The following is a 26,412-nucleotide window of genomic DNA, read 5'->3' on the forward strand; positions in this document are numbered from 1 at the left end:
CATGTTCCATGGACCTGGCGGGGAAAATAGCGACACTCTTGGTGGAAACTGGTCCAGTGATGGCCGCCGCCTGGATTACTCGCAAGGCGGAACTAATCCACCTCATGGGTGTAACACCTCCAGAAGGAGAAGCGCAGATAGTTTGATTCCGAGATCCCATGCCTAGCAGTTATACATAGCCTGTCTCTCAGGCTATCTTGCCTCCACGACGATAAAAACCCAGGGCCATTCGCCTATCAATTCCTGGATACCCTGGCACTCCTTTCCCTTCCCTCAGTAACATTATGGTCAAAAGGGTTCTCTGTTCTTTCGGTGTCGATGTCGATGCTGTCTCAGGATGTGAGTACTAATAAGCGCGTCGTCTTCCGAGCTGACTCTCCGGTCTCTATTAGGGCTTGGATCATGTGCGTACCAACCACCATGTCTTGAAGAAGAGAGCGTAAATTTTTACTCCCTAGATGGCGGCGAAGATTCCCCGAACGACATTTCACGGGGAATTTTTGCAGGCGAGGTTGGTGTACTGCGGCTGCTAAAGCTGTTTAAAAAGTACAATCTGAAGGTAAATTAGTTTATGCACTGTCATTTCCGTTTTTGATTAAGTACCAGCGAGTAGACGACGTGGTTTATCCCGGGCCATTCTCTCGAAACCTTTCCCAAGGAGATGGCTGCCGTCCGGGATGCTGGTCATGAAATCGGTCTTCATGGCTACTCTCACGAAAATCCCTGCTCAATGACTGCTAAGCAGCAACAAGAAGTTTTGGATCATACGCATAAGGTTCGCCTAGGCAATTTTGTTCGCGGGCTATGGTACCGCAAATTAACGCCGTATTATGACAGCTGCTGACTGATTTCTGCGGGAAACCCCCAGTAGGCTCGGTTGCTCCTTGGTGGGAGACGTCCAAGTACGCATGTCCGTTTTCTGGCATATTCGTGCCAACGTTATTGTCCGTTTTCTCAGGGAAGGCGTAAAGCTTCTCCTCGAAAAAGGAATTCAGTATGACCATTCCTCCCAGGCGAGTGTACCTTACGCCATGTCGCCCTTTCTTACGAGAGTCTCTTACAGGCTCACGATTGCTTGCCGTTTTGGACCAGAGATGAGGTAAACCGTTCTCACCCCTGCAACTTCCCACTCAACTTTATCGGGTTTCAAGGACACTTGGACAAACATTAACTACTCTGCGGAGTCCGCCAATGAATGGATGAAGCCTCTTCAGAGAGGCACTCCCACTACGTTGGTGCAAATCCCGGCTAATTGGTGTGAGTTTTACCGACTTCGTGCCGTGTGTTCACGACTTCCTCATTCCTTTCTATCTCAGACCTCGATGATTTGCCCCCTCATATGTTCATTAAGAACTCGCATAACTCTCACGGCTTTGTCGATTCCGACGTCACATTGAAGCTATGGAAAAAGGTGTGTACCAAGCGCTGTGGTGTAGAGCATCTGCTGAATAATGTTGTCAGCATTTCGAGTACTTCTATCGCGAGTACGATTGGTTCATCTTGTAAGTCCGACCACTGACCGCCATTTGTCTGTATCTGTTATGTGCGTTTTCTCGAAGCCCTCTCACAATACATCCTGATGTTTCTGGACGTCCTCATATTCTGTTAATCTTGGAAGAGTGAGGAAACTTAATGACTCGAAAGTTATGTCGCCGATCCCTCATTAACTTGCTAGACTTATCGAATGGATCAATACACACGGAGGTGTTGAGTGGGTTACCATGAAGGCTAGCCTTACCTGGAGCCTGTTTACTTTATGCTCATGCATACATGTTCCATCTAGCAAATCAACGACGAGTTTCGTCGACAGAACCCAGTTCCTGATGGTGCTATTGGCGGACCGAGCCAGTAATTGCCTGCGTCGCGTCCTTGCAGACGCAAACGTACTCAGAAGGCATTATATATGTAACAGCAAAGTAGTTTTCAGAATCGCATGTGTTATCACCGTCAAATACATCCAAAAGGTAGAGCTCGTGATCCGATACAAGTAAAATAAAGATTTAAATACGTGCAGGGTAGAAGCTGAGTATGTGGTTTCAAGTTATGACCTCTCCCCCCTCAGCCTGCGGGCGAGAGCAAGATCTTTAGGTTGAATGGTGACACGCTTGGCATGAATTGCGGCCAGATTGGTATCCTCAAACAAGGACACAAGGTATGCCTCAGCAGCCTCCTGAAGTGCCATGACTGCGGAGGATTGGAAGCGAAGGTCAGTCTAAATGACCAAATGTAAGTGGGATCATAGACAACACAGATAACTAGACACACCTTGAAATCCTGAGCAATTTCACGTACCAATCGCTGGAAGGGCAACTTGCGGATGAGTAGTTCTGTGGACTTTTGGTATCTCCTGATTTCACGAAGAGCAACAGTTCCAGGGCGGAAACGATGGGGCTTCTTAACGCCTCCAGTAATGGCCTGCAAGGTCGGCGACCGTTGAGATGCCAATGGATCGATGTAAATGGGGAGCAACACTCACAGAGGTCTTGCGTGCTGCAGATTTCGCAGCTAGTTGCTTGCGAGGTGCCTTTCCTAAACAACGGTGAAGACGCTGCAGGACGATGAAAACGGAGAAAACAAACCTCCAGTAGACTTGCGGGCAGTTTGCTTCGTGCGAGCCATTGCGATCAGGGTGGAGGCGGTGGGTGATGAAAAAGATGGTGGTTGAAGAGATAAGTTTGGTGGCGAATGATCCACGCGTTTTATACAACACGGATGCGTCTAATCACGTGTTCGTCACGGCCATTCAATGTCAACAATTGAAGGTTCAACAATCGAACATTCAACCAAATATTTTGTCAAAAATTAGCAAGTCAAATAGTCACAGCGAAACAATGATTGTCTTCTTACTCCGACATTACGAACAGCGTTATTGTCTCACTTGACTTAAAAGACGCGCACATCTACTGAGCAAACTTATGCGAGACATTTGCGCACCACGTAAGCATGCGAACTAGAAGCCACTAGTCGGCGTAAGTATTACGCACAGTTAATCATTTCAGACGGAAACGACGGAGACTCTTCTCCATAAGTGCTATCTTTCTTTACAATACTGGATTCCACCCACCGGCCGCAAAAGCCTCTCCCACCACCTGGCTTATATTCAACAGGTGTCGATCGCGGTGCCTTGAGGCAACCAAAGATACCCCGATAGGCATACCATGGCTGCCTGTAAATCCTGGGATATTGACAACGGGAACATGCAGTGCCTGTGGTCCGGACGTAAATCATGATAAAGATAGTCCAATTAATCTCAAGTACTTGCCGTCCACATCCCACAAAAAGCAGCACTTCCCGTAGTTGAGATGCCCTCTGGAGCCTCGTCGTGAACACTGGGAGTAAGAATAGCAGCATATCTTCTCGCAATCGCGTCGATCCTTGGTCTCAGCGACGCAATAGCATCGAAACTAGCTAAATAGTCCCTCCTTGAAAGCTTCATGGTGTTTTCAACAAAACCAAGAAGAAGCGGGTCCAATTTATCCTTCGCTAGATTGTACTCCGGGAGGAAACTCACACTTCCATCGCCGTCCAAGACATTGCGCTGCCATTGGGTTATCCTAGAGAATTCCTCCGGAAGTTCGAGCTCCTCAATCTCAGCGCCATGTTCCCGAAGAAGTTTCACCGCTAGCTCTAGCGCGTCTACAGTTCCCTGACCAGCTTGAGGCCATACATGCGTTTTACACACAGCGAATTTAGCACCTTTGAGCTCAAAAGCCCCCGGTTCCTCGTCATCAGATAACTTGAAAACGTCGGCGAGGAGCTGAAGGTCTGCGATGCTTCGTGTGAAGAAACCCACTGTATCAAAGATGAGTGAGAAGATCTTCGATCCTTCACGAGAGATGGACGCCCAGGTGGGTTTAAATGCAAAAACACCATTGTAGGACCCTGGCCGGATGATACTGCGATATTCATGACTTCAGTCCAGACATATTTCCAGCTTTGCAAGTGATGTAACAAACCTTCCGATTGTTTGAGTACCTAATGCTATAGGTACTTGGAAGTCACCCACTGCTGCCCCAGAGCCGGAAGACGAGCCACCCGGCGTACGATTCGGATCGTGAGGGTTACGCGTCTTGGGACCTGTGAATACTGATGCAAATTCGGACGTTGTGGTCTTGCCTTTGTGGGGAATTCAGTTAGACCAAGTACGGTCTAATTATTATTGAGTCATACCAAATATCAGTGCCCCGGCATTCCTCAGGATTGCGACAGGCCCCGCATCTACAACTGGAGCGTCGTTCTCGTATATTAGTGAGTTGTGTTGGGTCGGCATGCCTTGGGAATCGCACAGATAATTAACTCTGTTATCGAGAAGGACTGTCCAAGCTGACCTTTTGTATACATGATATCCTTGACCCCAATTGGAACGCCATGTAACGGTCCCCACTTGTCGCTCGGGACCTTATCTAGCTCGCGAGCCTGGGCCAGAATATATTCTGGATCGAGGTAAGCCCAAGCTTGGACAGCGTCATCGCGAGCCTTGATACGATCCAACAGAGAAATGGCATATTGCTCGACTGTCAAACCAGAGGAAATGAACTCTACTGCTGTTAGACGACACGCCATGGATGCGGACCATAAGAAATCGGAACAAAGTCCGAATACGAATGCAAATTCACGTCCCCCGGCAGGCAGTCGGCCCGGATCGTACCTGCCGATCCTTGGCGTGTTTAACCCTGTTTAACTTGATCAGCCTTGACCACTTACATGCTCCTCATTCCTTCTGGCCACCCTCCTCTGTCCAATTTCTCATTCTCACATACGATTACGCTCTCCGGATACCAACTCTATGCAGTCGAAAAATGGGTCGTCAACAGAAATAGGCCGTTCCCTTTGCTGGTGGTATACACCGGTGATGCAGCACATACCGTTCGCTTCGACGCGCTCAAACCAAACACAGAAGCAGACATGAAGGACGCTGTGCATTTCCTTAGGCTCGATGCTCGACCAAAGAATCTCGATGAGGGAACGCTCATGGTCACAAGTCTGGCGCATTTCCGCTCAGACTATACTATTGTCCTGATTCCGGGAGGAGATTGGTTGGCTGTGAGAGAGCAGCTTTATGTGAATGTCGACTTGCTTCGGATGGGCTGTGCTGGCCGTACTGCACTTACCCTTGAAAGCCCAAGTAGTGGAACAAGAGACCGGTTTGTAGGAATGTACGGCTTTCCTACGACCGTAAAAGGTCGAGGGTTCAATGAAACCGTATTGGAGATGGTTAGGCTAATACAAGGGGCCCTTGGTATGTTTGGCTTTCAAGTCGAGAGCGATGGTCTACTGTGTGATTTGACAGTCGAAGGACTTGGGCAGTGGCTGGCAAGGGTATACGTTCCAGGACTCTCGAAAGAGAGACTGACGGATCCATCTGTCGTTGTTGCTCTCCTTTCCCTTGTGTTTGTTGTTCGCAACAAACTTGCTGCCATAGGTTACAGTCACGTCGTACCAAAAGACCCGTTTCTACATCCCCAGTTATTCAGCATGAGCCTTGCTAACGTCCATGTACAACCTCGAATTTCAAAGACGCCAACTGCGACTCCATTGCTCGCTGGGCAAACACCCGCGTACATCACACAGATCGTCCTTGACACGATTCACTCTGCGTACGAGCACAGCGGAGAAACTGTCTCGCCCGCCTGTGGCCCAGAGTCAATCTTAGAGCCCATCGTGGACGTGCGAAGGTTCGTAGCAGCTGTTTTGGGCACCGAAAAGGGTGAAGAGAGCTTGGGAGGCATCGTTAGAGGCATTGGACGGGAGAAAGGCAGCAAGGGCGTCGGGAGCGTCGTACGCGGACTATGGAGCGGAAGGATTGCCTCGGTCATAAGGCTTAGAGAAGGTGCCGATGGCGAGAAAAAGTCTGTTTGGAGCGACCTTGACACGGCAGGCAGCGATCGGAGCGATCCTCGGAGCACTGACGACGAAGGTGATTTATTTGCCAGCCTAGCCTGGGGCCGAAAAAGAGTGAAAGGAAAATTAGAGAGCTGGGCAGGGTGAGTGATTTTTCTATCATATACATGTCTTCTAATAGCCTATAGACGTCGGAAGAAAGCCCAAACTTCATCCGTTGACTTGCGACCGCCTCCGGAGGATGAAGACCTACTAAGCAGTGGTCAAGCAAGCCCTGTTGTCCCTCCGAACCTTCCTCCAATGCTCATGGTTGAGCCCCCGAGTATCGAAGAATCCACGGTTGATCTAGTTCCGAGCTCGAAATTCGAGGGAATGGCTAATCTTGGCGTCAGGAAACGACCCTGGGGAGACCGGATTAAACAGGGCCGCGTGACAAGCTGGTCGGATCCGTTGAGCAGCAAGAAGAAAGAACGGCCTCCAACCGCGAACTCGACCTCGGAGGTTGGCTCTCGACCCCTTCCCAGATTGACCCAGCGACGCAGTATCGATGTGATCACGGACAAACTTATCAAGGAAACGCCTGTGCTTCGGATCGAGCACATGCGTATTGACGTTGAGCTTTGTGGACAGGTGTTGGTGATGTGTCGACGAGCAACGCATCTCAAGAACGTTGTGGAGGTAGTGAGTATACTAAACAGTCGGCTCACTGGGACGAATAAGCGGCTGAGGGAAGCCTACAGTCGGTATGGCGGAGGTGTTAGCGAGAGCATCCTGGGAGAGATCGACGCCGAGGGTTCACGGAGCGGCAAGATGATGCAGACCGTGAACACGCTGTGGTACGAGGCTGAACAAATGAGCTTGCGAGATGCCTGGCATGCTGGAGTGGGTGGGAGACGCAAAGTGGTAGAGGTGAGGGAAAAAGTGTTCGGACTTGGGCTGGCGAACAAGGAAAAAGGTGGTAAGCATCGACAGTGGAGAGTCGACGGTGTTGAGCGGGTCGTTGACCGGTATGGAAGGACGGAGAGTGAAGCAGAGGAAGAACGGGGCGTTTGGGGCGACGCTAGTGAGAGCAGCGAAAGCGAGAAGGGAGAGCAGACGGAAGGTGCCGACTCGGAGGTCAGTCAGAGGATGAGGCCCGTCTGGCTATTGAAATGGTTCACGCGATGGGGTAGGCAACAAACTGCAGCGGTGCAGACTTGAAGATATTTTTATTTTCGGTATCATGTACGTACTATCATTCGGGATCATAACGCTTTATCCCTCATTTGTTACCCAGGAGGAAGCGTCGGAGAAACATCTCTCGCCACTGGACTGACACCGTGACATACTGGCTGATGACCACGATACTAGATATCATATGGCTTCATGATCGCCCTGGCTAGGTATATCTGGGAAATCTGTCATGTACGTATTCCCGCTTGACTGAAAAACCTCCGGACGCCGTGAGATCTGTCCAGGCGAGGCTAAGCTATTCACGTACATGCTCCGAGGAGGCGCCAGGTTCTTTGCCGTATTCCGACCTTGTTGCGGGGAATACGCTCTTGCGCCACAGAAGATCCGGCCAAGTCAACTTGATATATTTCATCAGGCTCCGTATCTAACTAAGAAGCCAGAAAACGACGACACGAACTCTCCGTCCTGGGACCTATAATTATCACCATTGATGCGATGTGTGACGTTCTGTGCGAAATGAAATAATGTACAATAGCCTAACAATGCAAATGCGATGCGATGTGATAAATATGCGGTCCTAGATGTATGACAATGAAAAAGTGTAGCTGAAGCCAAAGAATGAAGGGTAATGATCAGATAGATAGCACTACAGTATTACACATCCCCGGTCAAACCACCACTCTCTCCTGAGGCCTTCGATCCACCATACACAGAGTCTCAGCCGCATGCGCACGCTCCTGATCGGAAGCAGCTTTGCTTTTTCGCTTTCATCAATCGGGAGCACGATGGCGACGTAGAAGGTAAATGGCCCCGGACGGGCTAGAGCGGTAGAAAGAGAGGGCGGTGGCCCATAAGAAGTTGACAGACGTTGCACGACCCAAGGAGTCGAATGATTGTGTAGATGGGTCAGAAATGACAGACAGTGCGAGATGAGGAGAGAGGTTGGTGAAGAGGCTGTCGGAGATTCAGAAAGAGAAAGAGGGATCGGTTCAGAGTCGTGTTGCATGGTATTTAGAGATGACATTTCCGGCTGTGACGGCACCGGGGTCGAGTCCAAGTTGACGTCGATCTCATCCGTGTAGTCTTCAATCCTGGAAAATTTTGTCAACATATGGAGATAGATGTTGGGGTGAAATTGTACCTCTCTATTCTAGCGACCATATATCCGTCAAGAGACCCCCTTTCTATGATCCTGAAGCGCCACGAACCCCAAGTTTCGACCATGCTCCGTCCGTCCGGGAGCATCTGTATGTTCTTTATTTCAAGCATGGTACCATAGTCAATCTGCGCGCCAGGCCGTGGGGACATTACCATACCGAAACTACGGTGAGGTGACTCTAGACAGCGGCGGAGCATGAGGCGATAGCGAGGCTCAAAGAAGTGGAGGAAAGTAGGCATGCCTGGGAAGCAAAGCTGGCATACAAAGATGGGGGTGTCGAGGCGGGCGTCACGTTCCGCTTGGAGTATAGCGGCAGCTCGAGCGTTGTATTCAGCGTCAAAAAAAGTAGTAATAACACGTAGGATAATGTAATTTGGTGGATGAAACTGGAAGAAGGAGAACGGCGGCAGCGCAGCGCGACAAAGTGGACAGACAGAGGAGTGATCAAGTGAGCGGTGGAGACATTTGGCACAGAATGTCTTTTTGGAAAAAAAAAAGATAAATGACGGAAAACATTTAGAGCAAGTGAACGCACATGTTGACAGGGAGTTGTGACTGGATCGTAGAGTAGCATATAGCATATCTCGCAAGTGAGTTCTGTGAGCAGTCGTTTTTGGCGTAAAGTCATGCCTGAGGGAAACTCGTGCGATGGGCGCAGGAGAGGACTAGATGGCCTGGTCACCTTCTGGCGCGCGCTCTCTGTTTTGAGGTGTGTCAGCAAATCGTTCTCGTCGTCGTCGTGGTTGTGTTTGTCGGGCAGAGAGTGTGGTGGTACGTGACGACTATCATCGTCGTCGTGAAAGATGGTGATAAGCTTTGTGAGAGTGACATCGTGGTGAACGATGAGCTCGGTGTCGGGAGTGCAGGCGGGGTCGGGGCAGGCGGGCGGGGCATGTGCAGCACATATAGAGTGGCCGCATCGCAAGGTGATGGGAAGAGTGAGGATTGAGTTGCAGACGATGCAGGTGAACATAGCATGGCAAGACTGGCAGGGACGATGGCTAGCTTTTGGCTTTTTGCATCAAGCATATACGACGCGGTTTCGGCCCATGATCGATTCTGATCACGTTGCGTCATAATCACAACATTACTCATCCGTCGGCCGAGTCTAGGCCCCTGCCGATCATCACAAAACGTGATTCAGCTCGGTGATAAAATATAGACTTTTCAAGTTGCTGAACCCGAGTAATGTTACAAGGTCAAGAGCAAGAGATGAACCTATTCAACTTTCATCACCGACTCTATCCTTGCCGCCTGAATCCGCTTCCTCAGGTCTACCCAGACGTTGAACCCTAATATCAGTGTGAAAAAGACGTATTGAGCCTGCGCATTCATCAGTGCAGAATATACCGGATCATCTGCATCACGCACACCGACAACCAAACCGGTGTGATGCTTCCTACACAGGTGTAGTGTATAAAGACTTTCGAGGGCATGAATACCTGCAAAGGCCCAAAGCACAGATTTGAAATAGGAGTCCATGTAGGAGCGTGCGAGCCGACCGGGGAGGTAGAGAGGACTCTTAGGATGACTGGGTGAGGTGCCAATGTAAAGGAGACATCCTAGTATGAAAAGCGTGAACCAGGTGTTCACAGTTAACGGAAAGCGGAAGGAGGTTATGTGGGGTGCTTTGATCTGTTGAATGTTAGGCAAACCATGTTGGCATCAAAAGTAAAACGAACCATTCCCAGCCCTTCCTGCGTCAAAGCTTTCATTTCTAGCAGACGTGGCTTAACGTCTTCGTACCCTTTCAGTGGTGGATCCAGTACGACGACGACCTCCTTCTTTGACCCGTTGGCGAGTGTGCACATCAGAGTCATGCTCTGCACCGTTGGCTCAGTTGCATATATCTGACATGCATGTAGAACGGCCACCTTGGTGTCAATGGCGCTCATCTCGGCGCTCTTGATATTCTCCTTGACCTGGCCATAGAACTTGGCATACGCGACCAGCGTGTCCGGGTGAGAGGACATGTACATACGCAGGAATCCAGATTTCTCAGCGACGGGATCAGCCATGGAGCGAAATAAAAACGGTAGCAAGTCAAGGCTGCTGGCGAATCTTTACCATGGTCTGACAAACTCCCATACACGTGGTGGGAAGAACACAGCCGCCACGCACCCACCACACCATGGAACACGACCAACCCAGCCGGCACCCAAGACATGCTCGCAAAGCACCTCACGACTTCGGCCAACCGCAGCCCACCACAGGGGCGCAAAGTACCGTACATGTCCATTACTCTACTCCACATTACACGCCAAAACACCAGGGGAACTCGGAAGGAAGGGCGGAGGGACCGGAACAAGAGGGAAAGAGGATCTTGAGGACCTGTACCTCCACTGCGTCTTAGTAGTTAGCTTACTTGTTGCGGTTAATCAAATGCTGAAAACAAACAAAAAAAAAAAACTCCCGTACACGGCTTCAGAATGGCACTGTCAGCTAGCACGTGCACACGACGCGTCTCATTGTGTCTACCATCGTTGACCGTCTCTCATATCGACATCTTTACCACTTTACGTGGTTTACGATGGCGCAAAGGAGGAAATCGTCAAAAGGCGCGATAAAACCTAGCACCATGCAGGTGAGCGTTCTTGATCACCGTTTCACCTGTGGTCGACCTTGTAACTGTTTCTACAGAAAACTCTGTTCGACCTCTTTCCGAAGAAATCTAAAGGGACGCAGGAATATACATCCACTCAGGCTGATACCTCGGAGCTCAGCAATGATAAAGAGGATGTAAGCGTTGTTGAACAGTCAGGTCTGTCAATCACCACTGCCACCGTTTCTCCTGACACGCCTATGTATCCCAGCTAGCGAACTTGCTCATTTGAACGAAGTGGAGTTCGTCTCTGCGCCTCCGATATCCTCTCCAATCCCATTGGACACTGAAGATGCCAGTGCCGGCCTGCGTGATACCGTGATTGAGAACCAATCCTCATTGCCTCCCCCACCACAATTTATAGCTCACCCTTTAAAATCACAACTATCTTTCGGTGGTGGCTCTCAGCAGGACCCTATTGTCATCGAATCATGGTCTCCTGTGAAACTTCGGCTTGTACAACCGTACCCCATATTTGCGCGTCTTAAACGAGCGGCTACTCCATACAGTCCCCGAAAAGCAGACACCAAACTCTTAGATGTTCCCTACCCCAGCAGAGAGATGCAGCATATTCGCGGACCTCAGACTACATACCACGCAACATCGTCTCAGATCATGCAATTATCACTCCAAGCACAACCCGTAACTAAATCGGAATCCAGAATCTCGCTTGACAAAGCGTCTTATCTAGCAGGACTTCCAGAGTCACATAAAGACCACCCTGCTATTTCTCGACGGTCATCTAACTCGACGGTTATCCAGCAGAAACAAAAACTCTGGACGGATCAGTATCGTCCAACTTGTGCTGATGAAGTATTGGGAAACGAGAAAAACGCCCGGTATCTTCGCGATTGGCTCCGCGCGCTCCAGCTAGAACTCAAAGATCCCCCAGCTTCCATCGAATCTGCCCAGTCTAGTCCAGCCCATTTCTCGCAAACAAAGTCCGCTACAACTAAACCGCCTCGCATTCCGCGCCGAGTGTCAAAAAGGCGGCGCCGGAAGAAGCAAAGAATTGACTCTGACAAAGAGGACAACTGGATCGTTCAGTCCAGTGAAGACGATTTCGTTTACCCTGCCAGCACAGACGAACAGATGAACGGGCTCACGAGACTGAAGCGTAAATCGCGCTACGAAGATGAGTATGTCCCCCCTTCATCACCGCCACAAGCTCCCACCCAGCCACTATTTATGGATTTGATGAATACGATCATCCTCACGGGTCCCTCGGGCAGTGGCAAGACTGCTGCCGTCTATGCTTGCGCCGCAGAGATGGGATGGGAGGTCTTTGAAGTGTATCCGGGCATAGGGAAGCGGAATGCATCCAATTTGGACAATCTGGTAGGAGAAGTGGGCAAAAACCATTTGGTTCAGAAGGCCCGCCGGGAAGAAGACCGAAATGAGAATGCACATGGGAATTTCACCGCAATGCTTTGCGGAAGAAAGTCTGCACCCGAGCACACGTCGACGGAGCCGACTGATGCACCGTCAAACAAACAAGTGAACCAGTCGCTGGTCCTTTTAGAAGAGGTCGACATCTTATTCAAGGAAGATGTAAATTTCTGGCCGGCTGTGACAAATTTCATCAAAGATTGCAAAAGGCCTGTAATTTGTACTTGTAACGGTAAGAGAGGTTTCCCCGGTTCACCTTTGCCGTGTCCTGATTTAGTACTATTTTGGGGTAGATATTACCCTCCTCCCCCTTGATGATCTGCCGTTGCAACAGATCTTACATTTCCGACCATGCGAGAGTAGCTTGGCGACTTCGTATCTGCAAAGCATGTGTGCCGCTGAAGGATACTTTGTCGACCGGAAGTGTATCACCCAGGTCTACGAGCCCTCACCGGAGCACTACGATACCACTCCAGATCTGCGACGAACCATTCACACACTACAGCTATGGTGCCCAGGATATGATGTTGATTCACAGTGGATGCTTCATCATCAACCCTGCAGACACGAGGAATCGGCATCGTCAAGCGGATTCTTTCTCTCTTTGGATGAATCACTAAGCCTGGATGGGTTTGTGGCTCGACACGCCGAATCGCTCTCATTTTTGGACTCCCATCTGAGAAGACGCGACGAGGACATGCCGGAGGTGAGTCTGTGCTACCACATTTCTTATCCTTATCCAGAATTTGATGAATTTGATTTAAGGCCATCGCATTCAGCCAAGCGCAAGCGTCAGGGGATGACGAAGTGGGACACACCATTCTCTTTAGCACGCGAGACAGCATAACCAGACAGGACTCTTATGGGGATGATGATCACGACAGGACGATCATGTCAACGGCCATACGACTCTCGCGTGGTGGGATTTTCGGCAGTATGCGAAGTAGGAATTTGAGTGCACATGCCGGTTATCGAGATGTGATCAAAACACTCGGGAGGAACGTGATGGGAGCACAAGCACTGCGAGAGACGGTATTTGACATTGATTACTTACCCTGGATTCGACAGATCGTTTTGGCGGACGACGAGGAAGAGAAAAAGGTGAAGACGGCAGAGATATGGGTTGGGAGGCGCACACGGAATAGCCAGGGCCAGCTGTACGTACGTGCGATAGAGGTCGACGAGGTGCAACGGGAGGCGCTGGAGCAGACAGCATTGGGCGGGCCGGAGTGCTGAAAGAGGCAATGCGGGCAATATAACCATGTATGTATTTCCACGTGGAGGCCCACGTTGTCAATGGGGGAAGGGAATCAATTGAATATGTACAGTCGGTACAACTGGTTCGTTGTTACCTTTCCTTCCTGGCTTGACGCATATTTCCAAGAATACTGGGCGCATTGTCTGTAAAATTTCTGCCTCTTACTTTCAATGTCGCATGTGTCGACAATGGCAGACCATTCCGACACTTTACCGCATACATCACCCCAGCTTGGACACAAGTCTTCTTCGTCTCCGTCGAACAGGGAGCAATCAAGTAGGCTTTCGCCTGTAGTCCCATTGGCGCCTCTCGAATACTTGCAAACCCAGCGCCGGGGCTCCATTACGGATCCGTCGCTGCATGCCGCGCCTTCAAAACAAAATCCGAGCTCGCATTTCCTTCGGCAGCAGAGCGACTTGGCGAGCTCTTCGACATTCAAAGGCGGTATGTCCGATCCACGTCCGGGCTCGCCTTTTGTGTTCGGAGAGGCGACGAGTCGGTCGGGAGACGGGAATGCGCAATTACGCAAGCTGTTGCGGTCGCCTTCACAAGAACAGGATCGAGGGCCAGGACCGTCAGAGGGAGGTAGTAGTGCAAAGGGAAGTAGTACGCGACACCAGACATCTGGCGGGGTGACAGAAGGTACGTTCTGTCTGTCAAAGACGACCGCTTATGAATCGTATTTCAGGAGCCGGTCAGACGAAGGAACGAGATGAAATGCAGATGGACACGGGAGGGCGTGTTCGAGGGCTACCGCGAGAGGCAGTGCCGTTCGACTACTCGATGCGACGACATTCGATTGCAGTGGGCCAAGAGTCGCCTGGACGACTGCAGGGCACGAAAAGGAAGATGTCGAGCGAGCGAGCAGGGTTTTCTGGGCAAGACATCGACCCACAACTGATTGGGCCAGGCGTCGGGAACAAGATGGATGTGGACGAGGGACCGGCATTCAAACGGCGGGGCTCGGCAGTGGATACGGCACGGATAGAGCAGCTGAGCCTGAACGAGCGGCGAAACTCAACCGATGGGCGGGGCGGGCAATGGCCATGGGTCGACGGCAGACGCGATTCCTCGTCGTTGGGTGGCGGCTACCCCTCGCCGGCATCGGCTGTTTCCGGCACGGACGGCCGGCATCACCCCCCCGCCTCCGGAATTGCATCTTTCGCGTGGCCACATTCTGACCAGAGTTCAATGCAGCACCATTCCCTCGACCACGACCCCCACCGCCAGTTCGATCCTATGTCGAACATTCCCATCATGCCACCCATCAATTTCCCTCCTGACAGGGCTCTCGATAGGAGGATGTCCGTTCCCGACAATCTCAATCCGTCGTCGTCGAATCCTGCTGGCCCGACCAGGGTTCTGCGATCCAGGTCGCGTCCTCCATCGCGTCAAATGCGCTCCCAAGAGGCCTCAGAAGAGCCCACCTCTGCTCCTTCTCCCCCTGGTTCCAGCAAGCTCTCCAAGGACGCTGGCGCAACCCCATACTCCCGCTCTCCCGAGCTTCGTGTTTCCCACAAACTCGCAGAACGGAAGAGAAGAAAGGAGATGAAGGATCTTTTTGATGAGCTGAGGGACCAGTTGCCAGCTGATCGCGGCATGAAGGCTAGCAAGTGGGAAATTTTAAGCAAAGGCGTGTCGCAGCCCTTTTTCTCGCCCTTTATTTCCACTGACGGCCCTTTAGCTATCGATTTCGTCGCTCAGCTCAAGCAAAGCCACCAAGATATGGCTCGCGAGATCGACATGCTCAGACACGAGCTCGATGTCGCTCGTCAGGGCGGTGGTCTACCTCCCTTTCCCCCAGGGGGCGGTCCGCCAGGTCATCCTGTCTACGGCCAACCCCCGCCAGGTGTCCCACCGTATCCATTACCTCCGCCAGGTGCTCTCCAGCAGCATCCGCCACCGCCACCTCTTTCCCGACCGGCCTCCTCTCAGGGTGTCTTCCCTCCTGGCAACGGCCCCGCCGTTCCGCCTCAAAACGGAAATGTCAATAGACCAGATGGTCCTACATGACCACCATGTTTGCTTTCAGTTTGTATCGATAGGCGTGTCATTTCATTCGTTGATGAGGCATTTGTTTCTTTTTTTCCGAATTGGTATCCCAGAAATATTCTGTCAGTACCGGTGATGTTTTCTGCACTTGCTATTACATCTACTCTTGACTGTTGCCTGTTTGCGCATATATCCATGTTGTATCCATATTTGAAGACCGTCGTACTGAGCACAGTGCGTCGCCATTCATCTAATGATGTCCGGTTGTTGAGTCAAGCAATCGAATGGAACGAGAGGCTCGCCCCAGAGCCAGAAGAAGAAGGGGAGAGTGGTGGGAAGAAGACGAGGGTGACACGGAAGACGAGCATGGGTAACCACCGCGCACCCACCACACCATGGAACATGTCTGACACAGCCAGCACCCAAGACACGCTCGCAAAACACCTCAGGCTTTAGCCAACCGCAGAATCAAACTAATCAATTAGCCCACCCGTGGTGGGCTGGGGGGGGCAAAATACCATACATGTCCGTTACTCTACTCCACATTACACGCCAAAACACCCAGGAAACTCGGAAGGAAGAGCGGAGGGACCGGAACAAGAGGGAAAGAGGATCTTGAGGACCTATACCTCCACTGCGTCTTAGGAGTTAGCTTACTTGTTGCGGTCAATCAAATGCTGAAAACAAACAAAAAAAAAAAAAAAAGCAATCGAATGGGACAATCAATTGTTGTCGGCCATTGTCTGATACTAATTGGGATATGTAACACTCGACCTGAGTTGTGACTTCGTCACTACCACCACTACTCCATTCCTTCAGCGATAATATTCGCTCGTAATGCCCCCCAAGAAAGACCTCGCTAGCATTCTTTTTCACAAGAAGAAGCCGCCAGTGGCCAAGGTGCAGCCAAAGGCCGGCCCCTCACCTCAGAAACCTCGACCGCCAAAGGCCGTACCTCCCCGCGAAGAGAAGGACGACGACGACGACGACCTCCACCTTCCAGACGGACCTCATTCAGACTACAAGCTCTTCTCTTCTGCTCTCAATGGGTGGAAATACGATGTCATGAAGTTTGACTCGCGGAAACCTGTCGACATAGCGGCATGGCCGCAACCTATCAAGCTGAATCGGAAAGACCTCAGGAAGGATGACCCCGCAGCGAGCACAGCTGGAGTGCCGGTGAAGGCAATGACAGGCGCAGATGGCAAGCCCGTTCTCCAGGATGGCAAAGTCGTGATGGTGGATGCGGAGGGGCGGGTCGTTCAGGATGAAGCAAGCAAGGCAAAGGTTGCCCCGGCGAAGAAGAAGTTCCAGAAGAAGACAAGGCAGGTCTTCATTGTTCCGGAAGAAACGAGGCTATTAAGGAAGGAGGAGAGGTATCCGTGGGTTATGGAGGATGGCATGGGTAGAGAGACTTGGGTAGCGCAGCTGGACGACACGACAAAGGCCCAAACGCATGCGTTTTTCATGCCTGCAGCTAATGATGTCTTTAAATTTGTCCCTGCTCACCGGTGGTACAAATTTCAGAAGAAGTTGAAGCACGATCTGCCTACTGATACAGCTAATGTCGAGGCTCAGGTATAACATCGTATTTTTATGCTTCGTCTGCATGCTAACAGAATCTATACTACAGTATGCGAAGCATCAGAAACGCGACCCTGGTGCTTGGCTATCTCAGAGAACGGGACGAGCTATATCCACCCAAACAGCTGCGATGTTCAAGGCAGAGGCTGAAGGGACTGCAGTTGATGATCCCAATTCTTTTGTGCACGTGTCCGGGCAGAGTTTAGGTCCCGGAGGGCGCAGGCTTAAGGCCGTTGACAATGGAATGAGCAGCTTGTTTGGAGATGATGAAGACGGCGAGGGTTCTAGACGTAGACGTGAGAGGGAATATGGAGAAGACGGAGATCTTGATGAGCAGGAGTACGAAGAAGAGTTTGCGGATGACGACGAGAAGATGGAGGTTGATAATGACGATGAAGATGCTAAAGAGCTCGAGGTTCGTTCATAGCGTTTCTTCTGCTTTTGTTTCTGACCAGATATTCAGGAACGGTTGAAAAAAGAGTACAAGACCGCGAATAAAACTAGAGAGGGTTACATAGATGATTCAGATGAAGAGGAGAAGCCCAAGATGTCGAAAGAAGAGCGACGAATGCAGAAGCTGATACGCAATCGTGAAGGTGGGGATGCAGATGAAAGTGACGACGAAAAGAATCCGTATGCCAGTTCTGTAAGTTTCCGTAGTTTCCTTGATGTTAGATTGTTTATTCAATCTGTGACAGGAGTCGTCTTCGGAAGAAGAGGAGGAGATATCAACACAGCCTGTCTCACAACCCCCCCAACTAAACGAAACACCTGCGAATTCACAGGCATCTCAGACAGCAAAATCTTCCATGAACCAGCTACCTCTGAACGGGTCCAAGTCAGATGTTCGGGCCACATCACCCCCGAATCTTAGCCTCAGCGGACATTCCGTTGTAGCGAAACGCGCCACTAGCCCGAAGGCTCCGAAACTGAAATCCAGTGCTGGGAGCCGTGGAGGTAGCCCCCTCGCGAGTCGGGCAACGAGTCCCGTTCCTGTCTCAAATAGTCGTGCGACGAGTCCAGTTGCGGGAGCGGGAAGCAGAGCTGGAAGTCCTGTAATCCAGAATGGAAAGAAGAGGAAAGCAGATGAAGGGGCAGCTTCGCCTCAAGGCAGCGGGCAGATGGGCGGACCTTCCAAGTCCAAAAAACGCAAGTCCAATGCGGGACCGGTACCCCCACTTGAAGACCGTATGGTGATCGAGTGGTTAAAAAATACCCCGAACGCGTCTACGAGAGACTGTATCCAGCACTTCACTCCATATCTTAGAGACGAGGGTAAAAAGGCCAAGTTTACGGCATTGGTGAAGGAGGTGGCTCAATTGAAGGACGGAGTGCTGGTGTTACGGGCTGCGTATCGCAATGGAGGAACGCCCGCCTCGCCAGTATAACCCAAGGCGTCTGTATGTTGGCTGATAATGCATTGTTACTTTGTTTATTCTACTGTCAAGTTGTCAGGGCTTTTGTCGGCAAGGGGTGACATGAGGTACGCTCCGTTGTAAAGGGTTGTCTATGATGGTCTAACGGAAACCAAAGTGACTGGAATGTTTTTGGCGCAGTGTCTATCTTAACGTTCCGTCTTTCTGGTTAGAGTCTGGCACTCCGACTGATCTGAAATGAAACTCTCGAGCGGGACTCAAGGCGAAGCAAACGGACTTTGTCTCACAGAGCCCTTCAAAATGAGCGCCCGTCAAGGTACCAATTTCTCCTCATCCTCCATATTCGACCGCCATGTTTACTTCCATCTTCCTAGCCATTAATGTCGCCCTTGCTGCGAATCTACCACGCTCAGACTGTCACGATCATGAGCAGCACAGGCGCCTTCCTGGTAACTGGTATCACGAATGCGATCATCCCGTCCACAATCTCTTCAAGCGAGGCGCACCAGGCGACGGCATAAATTATGCTGAAGTCGGTTCTCCCTGTGCGTCCTCTTGGCTCTATACATACACGTTACTCATTGTTCGCTAGCCTGGTCAAGTGCCTTTCCGACGTCGACGCCTGATACAAGTCAGCTACCTCAGGCATGGGTAGACGCCCTCAACGATGCCGTATCCTCCGGGAAAATACCCAATATTCCCGAGTCGACCAGCACAAGTGATAGAAGTCCTGTTTACCCCGATGGCTTCGACCCTGATGGATCAGAAGTTTGCTCCTCTTCGTATCAATGCAGAATTCCGGAAGACATTTGGGACGCTCCTACAGGCACTTTGGGCATTGGGTTTGATGATGGACCCTTGCCCGTATGTTTTCTTTTGTTCTCGCTAACATGGAAAAGCTGACGGCTTCATTCAGCCTACCCCCCGTCTCGTTACCTTTTTGCAGTCCCAGAACCAGAGCGCGACTCATTTTATGATCGGTTCTAATATCCTTAGTAATCCCAATCAGTTCAATGCTGCATATAACATTGGAGGGGATATCGCAGTGCACACATACACTCATCCTTACATGACTACGCTTACCAACATCCAAGTCGTTGCAGAGGTGTGTTTTAACGCTGCCAAACCAGAATCAAACTAATGTGTTCGCTAGCTTGGTTGGACTATGGAAATCATTCACAACTCAACGGGCGGCCGCGTTCCTAGGTTTTGGAGACCACCTTATGGCGATTCAGACAACAGAGTAAGGGCCATTGCGGCGGAGGTACGAGACATGGTAACCCTTCAATGGCTTGTTCTCAACTCTGCGTTAGGTGTTCGGGCTTGAGTGCATTATGTGGAATCGGGAGTATGTGTTTCCTAAAGTTCACTCAATAGAGGTATTTACCGTTACTGATAGCACTGACGACTGGAGTATGGAATCTGGGGGTACTACGATGCGAGCCATTAGTCGTAAAATGAAGAAGTGGCTCACAGGTAAATCAAATCACAGATATTGTCCATTATTCGCTAATCATTATGTAGGTCCCAAGACCCCGGGTTTGATCATCTTGGAGCATGAGTTGACCACCGACATGGTCCAAGCCTTTATCAATGCTTATCCTTTCATGAAGTCCAACGGATGGAACACTACGTCGGTCGCCCGACTGGTAGGAGACGGTCGTCCCTACCAGAACTCTAATAATGATGATTCGACGGTTACCGCGGACGGAATTTTGGTCGCGGCCACCCCGAGTGCCACAAGCTCCATTACAGGGTAAGCATTGTGTTGATATTGTTCTAATCTCTTCTAATCAAAGTTACAGTGGTACGAGCACAAGTTACACGTCGGCGACTGAAAGTACAACAACATCCGCCTCTGTAAGCACTAAAGCGAACTCGATTGACTTGTCTAGCCAGGGACGTACTTTGCTGGGTATTGTGACATCTGCCTTATTCATGGTAGCATCGGTGGCAACTTTGGCACTCTAACTCCTACCTATTTTGCTCTACTTAGTTGTAAGGAACTTATTTCAACGGATGTCACGACCCTTTCCTTGCTTGGGTTATGCTACCGACACAAAGACATTTTTTATCGCCTTCAATTTGTTGTCGTATTTTGGTTTTAGAAAATAATCACTTACGCACAGACTCTTACTTATATAAATTTGTATTAACCGGTGGACTATTTGTGGGGGTGCAAAATTTGAATATACATTCTGTCCATCCCTGCATGTGCATTAATAGTCTTGGGAAAGAAATTATCTACTATGTATTTCGTACTATATAAACGTCGAAGAAGATGAATACATTGGTCTAGAGCAAGGCTTTCCACAATGAACACATCACGACCGTGAACTGATATGCACTCCTCGAAAACCAGCTACAACCATCAGCAAACATTACCAGCTGTGGCGAAATGAGCACACCGATTCTGATTTGCAGGTTATAAAGGCCGTATTCTCTTGTTATATCCAACATACAGAACGATAACAGAGGCCGGTTTTCGATGCTGCAGAACAGACATTTCCCGATCAGCAAACCATCGGTAACCACCTGGCAAATGAGCCGTATGCTCACCAACCACCTCAAATGGAGCCTTCCCCGATGCTGATGTAGGAGACGAGGACTGGAGACTAAAAAGCAAAAAAAAAAAGCACGAAGAGGAAGAAAAACTCAAGGAAGACGTTTATTCACCAAAGAAGAGGTTACAGCGCGCGTGTTTTGTCGTTAGTACTAGTGCGTAACAGTCGTAAGGCCATAATAAATGCTCAAAAGAAATGTCTAGTGCATGTCTGGAGAGGAAAGCAGACAGGCAACGAAACCAGGAAACAGATGATAAGCTACAGTTAGGAGACCGGACATATAAATACCATTAAATTGCGCGTGTAGTGAGTGAATGAACGTGCCAAGGAGAACAGAACACGGAAAGCGTTACATCATCAGTGGACCTATGAAAAGACGCACCGCAAGGGAAGACTACGTGAGACTAGGCCATTTAAATTTCAGACCTTCTAACCACCGCATGTAAAGCAACTCCGCGATGGGTGATTTACGTGTCGAAGAATCTTCTGACTTGACGGAAGGTGCTGGTTCTGCTGAACCCGGAGAAATGTCTTCCTGGACCTCTGTAACGACCAGACCTTTGGCTGTCATTTCGCTTCTACGGATAACCCGCTTGTGTGGGAACAATGCACGAGAGTTTTGGACGTGTTGCCATACTGCAGGATTCCTGACCGATCCATATCAGTAAGCGCAGCGGAGTTCAACATTGGACTTACTCATTGATGCCCGATAGAATATCAAGTATAACGTTGTACGCCAGTTCAGGATTAGCCTCCTTGAGCTCGCTGAACCCCCGAGATAACATGCTCAGCGATTCAATTTCCCTTGCATCCATGTCATCCCCGATGGCCTGAAATTCGAGCCAGGTGAGCATACGCGAATTATGACGCCAAATTAGAACCACACATACCTTCTGAAGGATGGGTAGAACCACATCATCGATCACAGATTTTCCTGCCTTAGCCGTTTCGCTGGCGTTGCGCTTATGCGTGGGCGTCGTTGGTGCAGATGTGCAGCCCTCCCGACGCATGTTCCCGACGTACTCCGCTGACAATCGCAAGGATCCCGCCGTGTCCAATTTCTTAATGGGTCGGATGGTATCGATGCCGTTACCTAAATCAGCCTCCTTCATTATAGTACCTACGCCACCAGCATGACGTGCAGCATACGATGATCGTCGAGACCCCCGCATGGACCCACTATAAGCAGGTGGTGCACCAAGCGGGGTTGCACTTTCGTCAACCTGGGGAGGTGGAGTGTCCGACGCATTCTGTTCCGCCAACAAGGTGGCAACGTCTTTCCCAGAATCAGGAATGTGGAGAGGCTTGATGATCACGGTCGAATGGCCTGCCTGTGTGTTCATTCCCAGCCCGCCTTCCACGATAGGATCTCCGCTTCCCTTTGTAGCACCTACGGTGTCGACGGATGAATGGCCTTCATCTGCGTCCAACTCTTCAGGTTCTTCGTCGATGTCAGGAGATAACGATGACGACACGAGGTCCTTTGCCATGCCCCTGAACGTTCCCATAGCTGAAGAGCGTAGCGTATCGAAGTTCCAGTCACTCCGCATTGTACCTGTCGTGTCCCAGGCATGACCGTTTCGCACCGTAGGCTGGTAGATTTGGTGAGCTCCTCCTTTGACAGGTGAGCGTGCACGGAAATCTTGGAGACGCTCAATGAGCTCGGTGAGGTATGATGTTTTCCGTGCACCGCGAATGAATCGGTGTTGCAGCAGTTCGTTGGCCATGGGACGCTGAAAGGACATTGTGATATTAGAACGCTACAAACAGGTGAATAACCTACAGCTTTGGGATCTTTCGTCAAACATTGAGTGACGAAATCTTTGAAGGTTGCAGAAAAGGCGCCCTCGAGAACGGGAGGTTTGGCTTTGGGAATGAGGAACAGAACTCTCATAGGATGATACTCTGCAAGGGGCGGTTCGCCCTTTGCCATCTCAATGGCTGTAATACCCAGACTCCACATGTCAGCTTTGGCGTCATACCCTGCCTGCCGGATGACCTCCGGGGCCATCCAAAATGGAGTACCAACAAATGTATGTCGAAGTGTATTCGTGAGCTGAGCAGCGACACCAAAGTCAGCAAGCTTGACTTTGCCGGAGGATGAGAGGAGAATATTGGCGGCTTTAATGTCTCGATGAATAGTACCCTCGGCATGAAGGTAGTCGAGACCGAGTAAAAGCTCCCGACAAATGACCGCGATATGGGCCTCTGAAAAAGGACCGGGTTTCAATAAATCCAAGCATGAGCCCCCAGCGAGATATTCCATTATGATCCAGAGCTTGTAAGCGACGACGAAAGACCCGTAATAGCGCGTCACATATTCTGAATCGCACTGAGCGAGACTAGCAATCTCCTGCTGTATTTCACAGATATCATCATCGGAATCCTCAAGGTCTAAACACAAGTTGAACATGCTGTTGTTGATTGATGCAGCAGACTGACCTATTTGCTTAATGGCTACTATCTGCTTCGTCTCATTGTGGATAGCTTTGTACACAGTCCCAAAGCTGCCTGTTCCCAACTTCTCCAGTAACGTATACTGACTAGCCGGGTTGTTGCTAGGAATCGGATATGGCTCTCGAGGCTGGGATTTAGTATCGACCTCGCCCGATGACGGCGGTGATCTTGACAAGACCATGGGGTGAGGCTTAGAATGGGAGAGGTCAGAGCTGTTCCGCGCTGCAAAACGAGAAGAGGAAAACATAGTGGATACGAAGGAAGCCGTTGGGTGGTTGCCGTGATCTGAGACTATTGCCATTACCAACAGTGATTGGCTATAGCACGCGGGGCACTACACGTGTCGAGTCCCACGTCTTCTATTGAACGAACAACCACCCATTCGCTGCGAATTGCATTCAAACAGATGGTTGTAACCTCACCATTTCGTAACGTCGTGAAATATCGTGTCGTACGGCGATGGTACTCGGAGCTCGTCGGTGTCACTATTCGTGAAAAGTAAAGGACTACAAATTGTCTCGATGGCAGGGTATACTGAAAGATATTGTGGCCGTATTAGTGAGAAACGGCCAGCGTGGTAGGTAAAACGGGCAAAGAGTCAAAGCAGGGGCAATCACGGATCACGATTGCGACAGTTAGCATTCAGTATTCAATACCTGGCCCCAGGCTTGCTGCAAAGACGAGAAGGGCTAGAAAGGAAGAGGGTACGGACAGGAAGGGTGGGTATGGGAGTAACAAGTAAGCATCGCCTGGGAAAGTTACTCTATACACATCCATTTAGGTCGCTTATACTGTAATGGTGAAAAATGTGCCACAATTTATGCAAAAAAAAAACTTGAAGTAATATGCAGAAGGTTCTTCCACCAGTTCATTTCATTGAAAATGACAGTCTAAGCCGCAAACGCATGGCAATGATCCACTCATACAGGTTACAGTATCAGCAGAGCATAGGCTTGGTCATTGAATGCAAATACTGCCAGGTAAAATACGATAGCAGAGCTCCCCGCCCTCATGCCTTGACAGCGTACTTTCGAATGGGAAAGTTAAGCTCCTTCTTCTTCTGCTTTAGGGTCTTTAGCGATGTCTCGTGCTGGAAAAGGTACATGTAAGCGGTAGGATATGGGAGATACAGGGACCTCTTACCTTGGTCATCCGCCGCCTGATTGCCCGAGTCTTCTTGGCCCGCAAGTCCAAAGGAAGGTACTTTTTGTCTTTGTAGTACTCGCGGAGATTCTGACGACCCTTTTGGTTCATGACGGTCATCACCCGTGCTATGGATTTGCGGACGGTGTTACTAGAACAATAATCAGTACGCGGGAAAAGAACAAGTATCCAAACACGCACATTTTCGTCAGCTTCGACGCCGACCCACCAGCAATCTTTTGCACCCGTAGTGTCAGGAGCTCATTCTTGAGCTCGAGGAGTTGTTTCGACAAGTCATTCTTGGACCTAACAGAAGGTAAGCAAAGCCAACTGGACAATGGTCGCAAAATCGCACTTGGACTGGAGCTCGTACGCCTTGACTTTTCCAGGCATGGTGGTCTGAACAGTTGTGTATAAGTATTGTAGCGCCCTTATCGACGACAACGCGAAATTTCTTACCTTGAAGGGATGAATACTAGGTGCTTGTAAGCCGGCCAGGAATCTGTACCAAACCTTATTCAAAACTGTAAAGTCGTTTCTCACGCTCCCAAAGTTGTTTTGATATTTTATTATATAATTATAAGTTCTAATTTCTTTTCACAAGCTCCTCGAATTGTACCAGTGAGCCTCCAAAAATGTCCAGAGCACTGAAGGGAAACAACGTGAGCAGAGAAGGAAGTTATCTAATCATTCTTTGGCGTACCTCCCGTACGTTAGGTCCACTCGTCCTCCAGAAAGTCGGTCGACGAGACCAAGGTCTTCAATATCTGAGGAAAGCATCAGTAAGCTGCCAGAAACTAGCAAATGTATACCTTTTGCGCCGCCAGCGTACGTCGTCGGTATTTTTACCCAATCACCGAGGCCTGGGTTTTGAATTATTATAATCCATTAAATCATTTAGCAACGTACGAGAAACCAGTTCTTCATCGATACCCTGACATAGACCCTCCACATCAGCTGCATGTATTAGAAATTCACTATAGAGTTGTGAGTTCTGTTCATGACCTGGCATATAACAACTAACCTGCAGTAGTCTGAGAGCAATCCAAGGTTTGCTGTGAAGGATTAAAGAGTGAAAATCGTGGACATAGTTGTCTCACTTTGAGAAACTTCCATGTCCGTTATATCTTGCCATTTGTTCATGGCTATGAACCACTTCGAGTCATGACGGCGGCAACTATTCAGGTCGTAAGCATTATCGCACGCGAAGGGGAGGGGGTGCTGCAAACCTGATATCAACCACAAGCTTGTCTTTGCCAATGGCATGGGAGATACGCTTCAGTCGTTCCAAGGAGAATTTCGCGCCAGGGAAAAGATATGAAGTGACGATAATTTTGCTGGCTCCAGCATCAAGCCACTGCTGGGCATTGGTATCATTTATCCCGCCGCCGATCTGTAGTCCGCCTGCATGAGACATAAATAATGCGGTATTCTAGTTCTTACGGCACTCTACCTGGCCATGCAGAGAGTGCTTCGCGAGCAGCATCGTCATTTCCTGGTCCTAACTTTATGACGTGGCCACCTTCGAGATGGTGATCTTTGTACAGTTCCGCGAACTCGGCTGGGGATTGACTAGACCATTTCGTTATTGTGATAAAGGCAGATGGATTTGATAGAACGAGCCTTGCGACGAAATTGATGCGAAGGGCATCCGGAGAACTGTCGGAGAGCGTTCCACCCACAATTTGCTTGACCTTTCCGTCGTGTAGGTCAATACACGGCTTGAAACGACTCTGGCGCGTCACCATTGCTCAGTCACGGTCCGAATTCCGGTCTGAAAAGCGCGGTGCAGAGTGACGAGAACTACCTTCTGCTTACCGTTGCAGGTGTCCTGAACTTATTGCAGGACTACACACAACGAAGGGCACGATGCG

General features: G+C 50.0%; 13 protein-coding genes across 13 annotated transcripts; 6 read left to right on the forward strand and 7 right to left on the reverse strand.

Annotated features, from left to right (window-relative positions):
- The first annotated feature begins 3 nt into the window (after positions 1–3).
- On the forward strand, positions 4–1,942 carry BT62DRAFT_985557 (glycoside hydrolase/deacetylase). The gene is made up of 13 exons (XM_043189949.1): positions 4–339; positions 393–404; positions 459–559; positions 614–775; positions 838–902; positions 959–1,013; positions 1,064–1,099; positions 1,152–1,257; positions 1,317–1,411; positions 1,462–1,502; positions 1,560–1,619; positions 1,676–1,727; positions 1,784–1,942. The coding sequence occupies exons 1-13, from the start codon at positions 285–287 to the stop codon at positions 1,850–1,852; spliced, it is 909 nt and encodes a 302-aa protein (XP_043042702.1). The 5' UTR covers positions 4–284; the 3' UTR covers positions 1,853–1,942.
- Positions 1,863–2,746, reverse strand: BT62DRAFT_945254 (histone H3). Its single transcript, XM_043187937.1, has 4 exons — positions 2,580–2,746; positions 2,477–2,529; positions 2,266–2,415; positions 1,863–2,212 (listed from the first exon to the last, which is right to left on the reverse strand). Exons 1-4 carry the CDS (start codon positions 2,617–2,619, stop codon positions 2,042–2,044), a joined length of 414 nt encoding a protein of 137 aa, XP_043042703.1. The 5' UTR covers positions 2,620–2,746; the 3' UTR covers positions 1,863–2,041.
- Positions 2,747–2,899: 153 nt separating this feature from the next.
- BT62DRAFT_669937 (amidase signature enzyme) lies at positions 2,900–4,670 on the reverse strand. The gene is made up of 5 exons (XM_043181818.1): positions 4,329–4,670; positions 4,171–4,272; positions 3,957–4,116; positions 3,263–3,896; positions 2,900–3,206 (listed from the first exon to the last, which is right to left on the reverse strand). The coding sequence occupies exons 1-5, from the start codon at positions 4,561–4,563 to the stop codon at positions 3,042–3,044; spliced, it is 1,296 nt and encodes a 431-aa protein (XP_043042704.1). The 5' UTR covers positions 4,564–4,670; the 3' UTR covers positions 2,900–3,041.
- A 1-nt stretch (position 4,671) lies between these two features.
- Positions 4,672–7,207, forward strand: BT62DRAFT_669987 (uncharacterized protein). The gene is made up of 4 exons (XM_043181819.1): positions 4,672–4,849; positions 4,904–5,984; positions 6,030–7,065; positions 7,118–7,207. The coding sequence occupies exons 1-3, from the start codon at positions 4,705–4,707 to the stop codon at positions 7,039–7,041; spliced, it is 2,238 nt and encodes a 745-aa protein (XP_043042705.1). The 5' UTR covers positions 4,672–4,704; the 3' UTR covers positions 7,042–7,065; positions 7,118–7,207.
- Positions 7,208–7,660: 453 nt separating this feature from the next.
- On the reverse strand, positions 7,661–9,158 carry BT62DRAFT_887140 (uncharacterized protein; the record flags this gene model as incomplete). Its single annotated transcript, XM_043182903.1, has 3 exons — positions 7,661–7,968; positions 8,124–8,652; positions 8,709–9,158. Coding segments are annotated over 3 exons (1,287 nt in total), but the record flags the coding sequence as incomplete, so codon positions are not given.
- Positions 9,159–9,280: 122 nt separating this feature from the next.
- BT62DRAFT_669993 (uncharacterized protein) lies at positions 9,281–10,566 on the reverse strand. The gene is made up of 5 exons (XM_043181820.1): positions 10,048–10,566; positions 9,856–9,996; positions 9,676–9,808; positions 9,545–9,615; positions 9,281–9,496 (listed from the first exon to the last, which is right to left on the reverse strand). Exons 1-5 carry the CDS (start codon positions 10,189–10,191, stop codon positions 9,392–9,394), a joined length of 594 nt encoding a protein of 197 aa, XP_043042707.1. The 5' UTR covers positions 10,192–10,566; the 3' UTR covers positions 9,281–9,391.
- Positions 9,891–15,435, forward strand: BT62DRAFT_1073713 (uncharacterized protein; the record flags this gene model as incomplete). The annotated part of the gene is made up of 10 exons (XM_043178959.1): positions 9,891–10,395; positions 10,446–10,546; positions 10,620–10,757; positions 10,814–10,934; positions 10,987–12,396; positions 12,458–12,870; positions 12,930–13,393; positions 13,448–13,563; positions 13,618–14,064; positions 14,111–15,435. The coding sequence occupies exons 1-10, from the start codon at positions 10,305–10,307 to the stop codon at positions 15,433–15,435; spliced, it is 4,626 nt and encodes a 1,541-aa protein (XP_043042708.1). The 5' UTR covers positions 9,891–10,304.
- A 114-nt stretch (positions 15,436–15,549) lies between these two features.
- On the forward strand, positions 15,550–15,870 carry BT62DRAFT_1002781 (uncharacterized protein; the record flags this gene model as incomplete). Its single annotated transcript, XM_043176877.1, has 1 exon — positions 15,550–15,870. One exon carries the CDS (start codon positions 15,550–15,552, stop codon positions 15,868–15,870), a length of 321 nt encoding a protein of 106 aa, XP_043042709.1.
- Positions 15,871–16,251: 381 nt separating this feature from the next.
- BT62DRAFT_979254 (uncharacterized protein) lies at positions 16,252–18,386 on the forward strand (the record flags this gene model as incomplete). The annotated part of the gene is made up of 4 exons (XM_043189424.1): positions 16,252–16,992; positions 17,048–17,413; positions 17,462–17,644; positions 17,697–18,386. 4 exons carry the CDS (start codon positions 16,252–16,254, stop codon positions 18,384–18,386), a joined length of 1,980 nt encoding a protein of 659 aa, XP_043042710.1.
- A 340-nt stretch (positions 18,387–18,726) lies between these two features.
- BT62DRAFT_887983 (chitin deacetylase) lies at positions 18,727–20,134 on the forward strand (the record flags this gene model as incomplete). The annotated part of the gene is made up of 7 exons (XM_043182943.1): positions 18,727–18,919; positions 18,967–19,238; positions 19,291–19,479; positions 19,528–19,638; positions 19,688–19,722; positions 19,774–19,850; positions 19,899–20,134. The coding sequence occupies 7 exons, from the start codon at positions 18,727–18,729 to the stop codon at positions 20,132–20,134; spliced, it is 1,113 nt and encodes a 370-aa protein (XP_043042711.1).
- A 942-nt stretch (positions 20,135–21,076) lies between these two features.
- On the reverse strand, positions 21,077–23,642 carry BT62DRAFT_1053460 (Pkinase-domain-containing protein; the record flags this gene model as incomplete). Its single annotated transcript, XM_043178544.1, has 5 exons — positions 21,077–21,585; positions 21,635–21,768; positions 21,829–22,671; positions 22,722–23,332; positions 23,381–23,642. 5 exons carry the CDS (start codon positions 23,640–23,642, stop codon positions 21,333–21,335), a joined length of 2,103 nt encoding a protein of 700 aa, XP_043042712.1. The 3' UTR covers positions 21,077–21,332.
- A 762-nt stretch (positions 23,643–24,404) lies between these two features.
- BT62DRAFT_888096 (60S ribosomal protein L35) lies at positions 24,405–24,931 on the reverse strand (the record flags this gene model as incomplete). The annotated part of the gene is made up of 4 exons (XM_043182948.1): positions 24,405–24,485; positions 24,539–24,689; positions 24,740–24,844; positions 24,894–24,931. The coding sequence occupies 4 exons, from the start codon at positions 24,929–24,931 to the stop codon at positions 24,405–24,407; spliced, it is 375 nt and encodes a 124-aa protein (XP_043042713.1).
- BT62DRAFT_1073717 (Phosphoribosylformimino-5-aminoimidazole carboxamide ribotide isomerase) lies at positions 24,740–26,373 on the reverse strand. The gene is made up of 10 exons (XM_043178960.1): positions 25,992–26,373; positions 25,768–25,942; positions 25,639–25,715; positions 25,563–25,593; positions 25,448–25,515; positions 25,351–25,401; positions 25,242–25,305; positions 24,998–25,185; positions 24,894–24,937; positions 24,740–24,844 (listed from the first exon to the last, which is right to left on the reverse strand). Exons 1-8 carry the CDS (start codon positions 26,284–26,286, stop codon positions 25,125–25,127), a joined length of 822 nt encoding a protein of 273 aa, XP_043042714.1. The 5' UTR covers positions 26,287–26,373; the 3' UTR covers positions 24,740–24,844; positions 24,894–24,937; positions 24,998–25,124.
- Between the last annotated feature and the right edge of the window lie 39 nt (positions 26,374–26,412).

Source organism: Guyanagaster necrorhizus, assembly GCF_019112545.1.
Source record: "Guyanagaster necrorhizus MCA 3950 unplaced genomic scaffold BT62scaffold_6, whole genome shotgun sequence".
Classification (NCBI taxonomy): Eukaryota; Fungi; Basidiomycota; class Agaricomycetes; order Agaricales; family Physalacriaceae; genus Guyanagaster; species Guyanagaster necrorhizus.

Bases quoted from the DNA above. Each gene is read 5' to 3' on its own strand.
- BT62DRAFT_985557 (XM_043189949.1), top strand. From the start codon at position 285: ATGGTCAAAAGGGTTCTCTGTTCTTTCGGTGTCGATGTCGATGCTGTC. The intron at 776-837 runs GTTCGCCTAGGC...GTATTATGACAG, and splicing joins TTTTGGATCATACGCATAAG to CTGCTGACTGATTTCTGCGG. The intron at 1,014-1,063 runs GCGAGTGTACCT...AGTCTCTTACAG, and splicing joins AGTATGACCATTCCTCCCAG to GCTCACGATTGCTTGCCGTT.
- BT62DRAFT_945254 (XM_043187937.1), bottom strand. From the start codon at position 2,619: ATGGCTCGCACGAAGCAAACTGCCCGCAAGTCTACTGGAG. The intron at 2,416-2,476 runs GTGAGTGTTGCT...CCGACCTTGCAG, and splicing joins CTGCAGCACGCAAGACCTCT to GCCATTACTGGAGGCGTTAA. The intron at 2,213-2,265 runs GTGTGTCTAGTT...TTGGTCATTTAG, and splicing joins AAATTGCTCAGGATTTCAAG to ACTGACCTTCGCTTCCAATC.
- BT62DRAFT_669937 (XM_043181818.1), bottom strand. From the start codon at position 4,563: ATGGCGTGTCGTCTAACAGCAGTAGAGTTCATTTCCTCTGGTTTGACA. The intron at 4,273-4,328 runs GTCAGCTTGGAC...GCGATTCCCAAG, and splicing joins GGATATCATGTATACAAAAG to GCATGCCGACCCAACACAAC. The intron at 4,117-4,170 runs GTATGACTCAAT...TTCCCCACAAAG, and splicing joins TGCCGGGGCACTGATATTTG to GCAAGACCACAACGTCCGAA.
- BT62DRAFT_669987 (XM_043181819.1), top strand. From the start codon at position 4,705: ATGCTCCTCATTCCTTCTGGCCACCCTCCTCTGTCCAATTTCTCATTC. The intron at 4,850-4,903 runs GTGATGCAGCAC...ACACAGAAGCAG, and splicing joins TTTGCTGGTGGTATACACCG to ACATGAAGGACGCTGTGCAT. The intron at 5,985-6,029 runs GTGAGTGATTTT...AATAGCCTATAG, and splicing joins AAATTAGAGAGCTGGGCAGG to ACGTCGGAAGAAAGCCCAAA.
- BT62DRAFT_669993 (XM_043181820.1), bottom strand. From the start codon at position 10,191: ATGGCTGATCCCGTCGCTGAGAAATCTGGATTCCTGCGTATGTACATG. The intron at 9,997-10,047 runs GTGGCCGTTCTA...CCAACGGTGCAG, and splicing joins TGAGCGCCATTGACACCAAG to AGCATGACTCTGATGTGCAC. The intron at 9,809-9,855 runs GTTCGTTTTACT...AACATTCAACAG, and splicing joins CGCAGGAAGGGCTGGGAATG to ATCAAAGCACCCCACATAAC.
- BT62DRAFT_1073717 (XM_043178960.1), bottom strand. From the start codon at position 26,286: ATGGTGACGCGCCAGAGTCGTTTCAAGCCGTGTATTGACCTACACGAC. The intron at 25,716-25,767 runs GTTTGCAGCACC...CGACCTGAATAG, and splicing joins AAGCTTGTGGTTGATATCAG to TTGCCGCCGTCATGACTCGA. The intron at 25,516-25,562 runs GTTAGTTGTTAT...ACAACTCTATAG, and splicing joins TTGCTCTCAGACTACTGCAG to TGAATTTCTAATACATGCAG.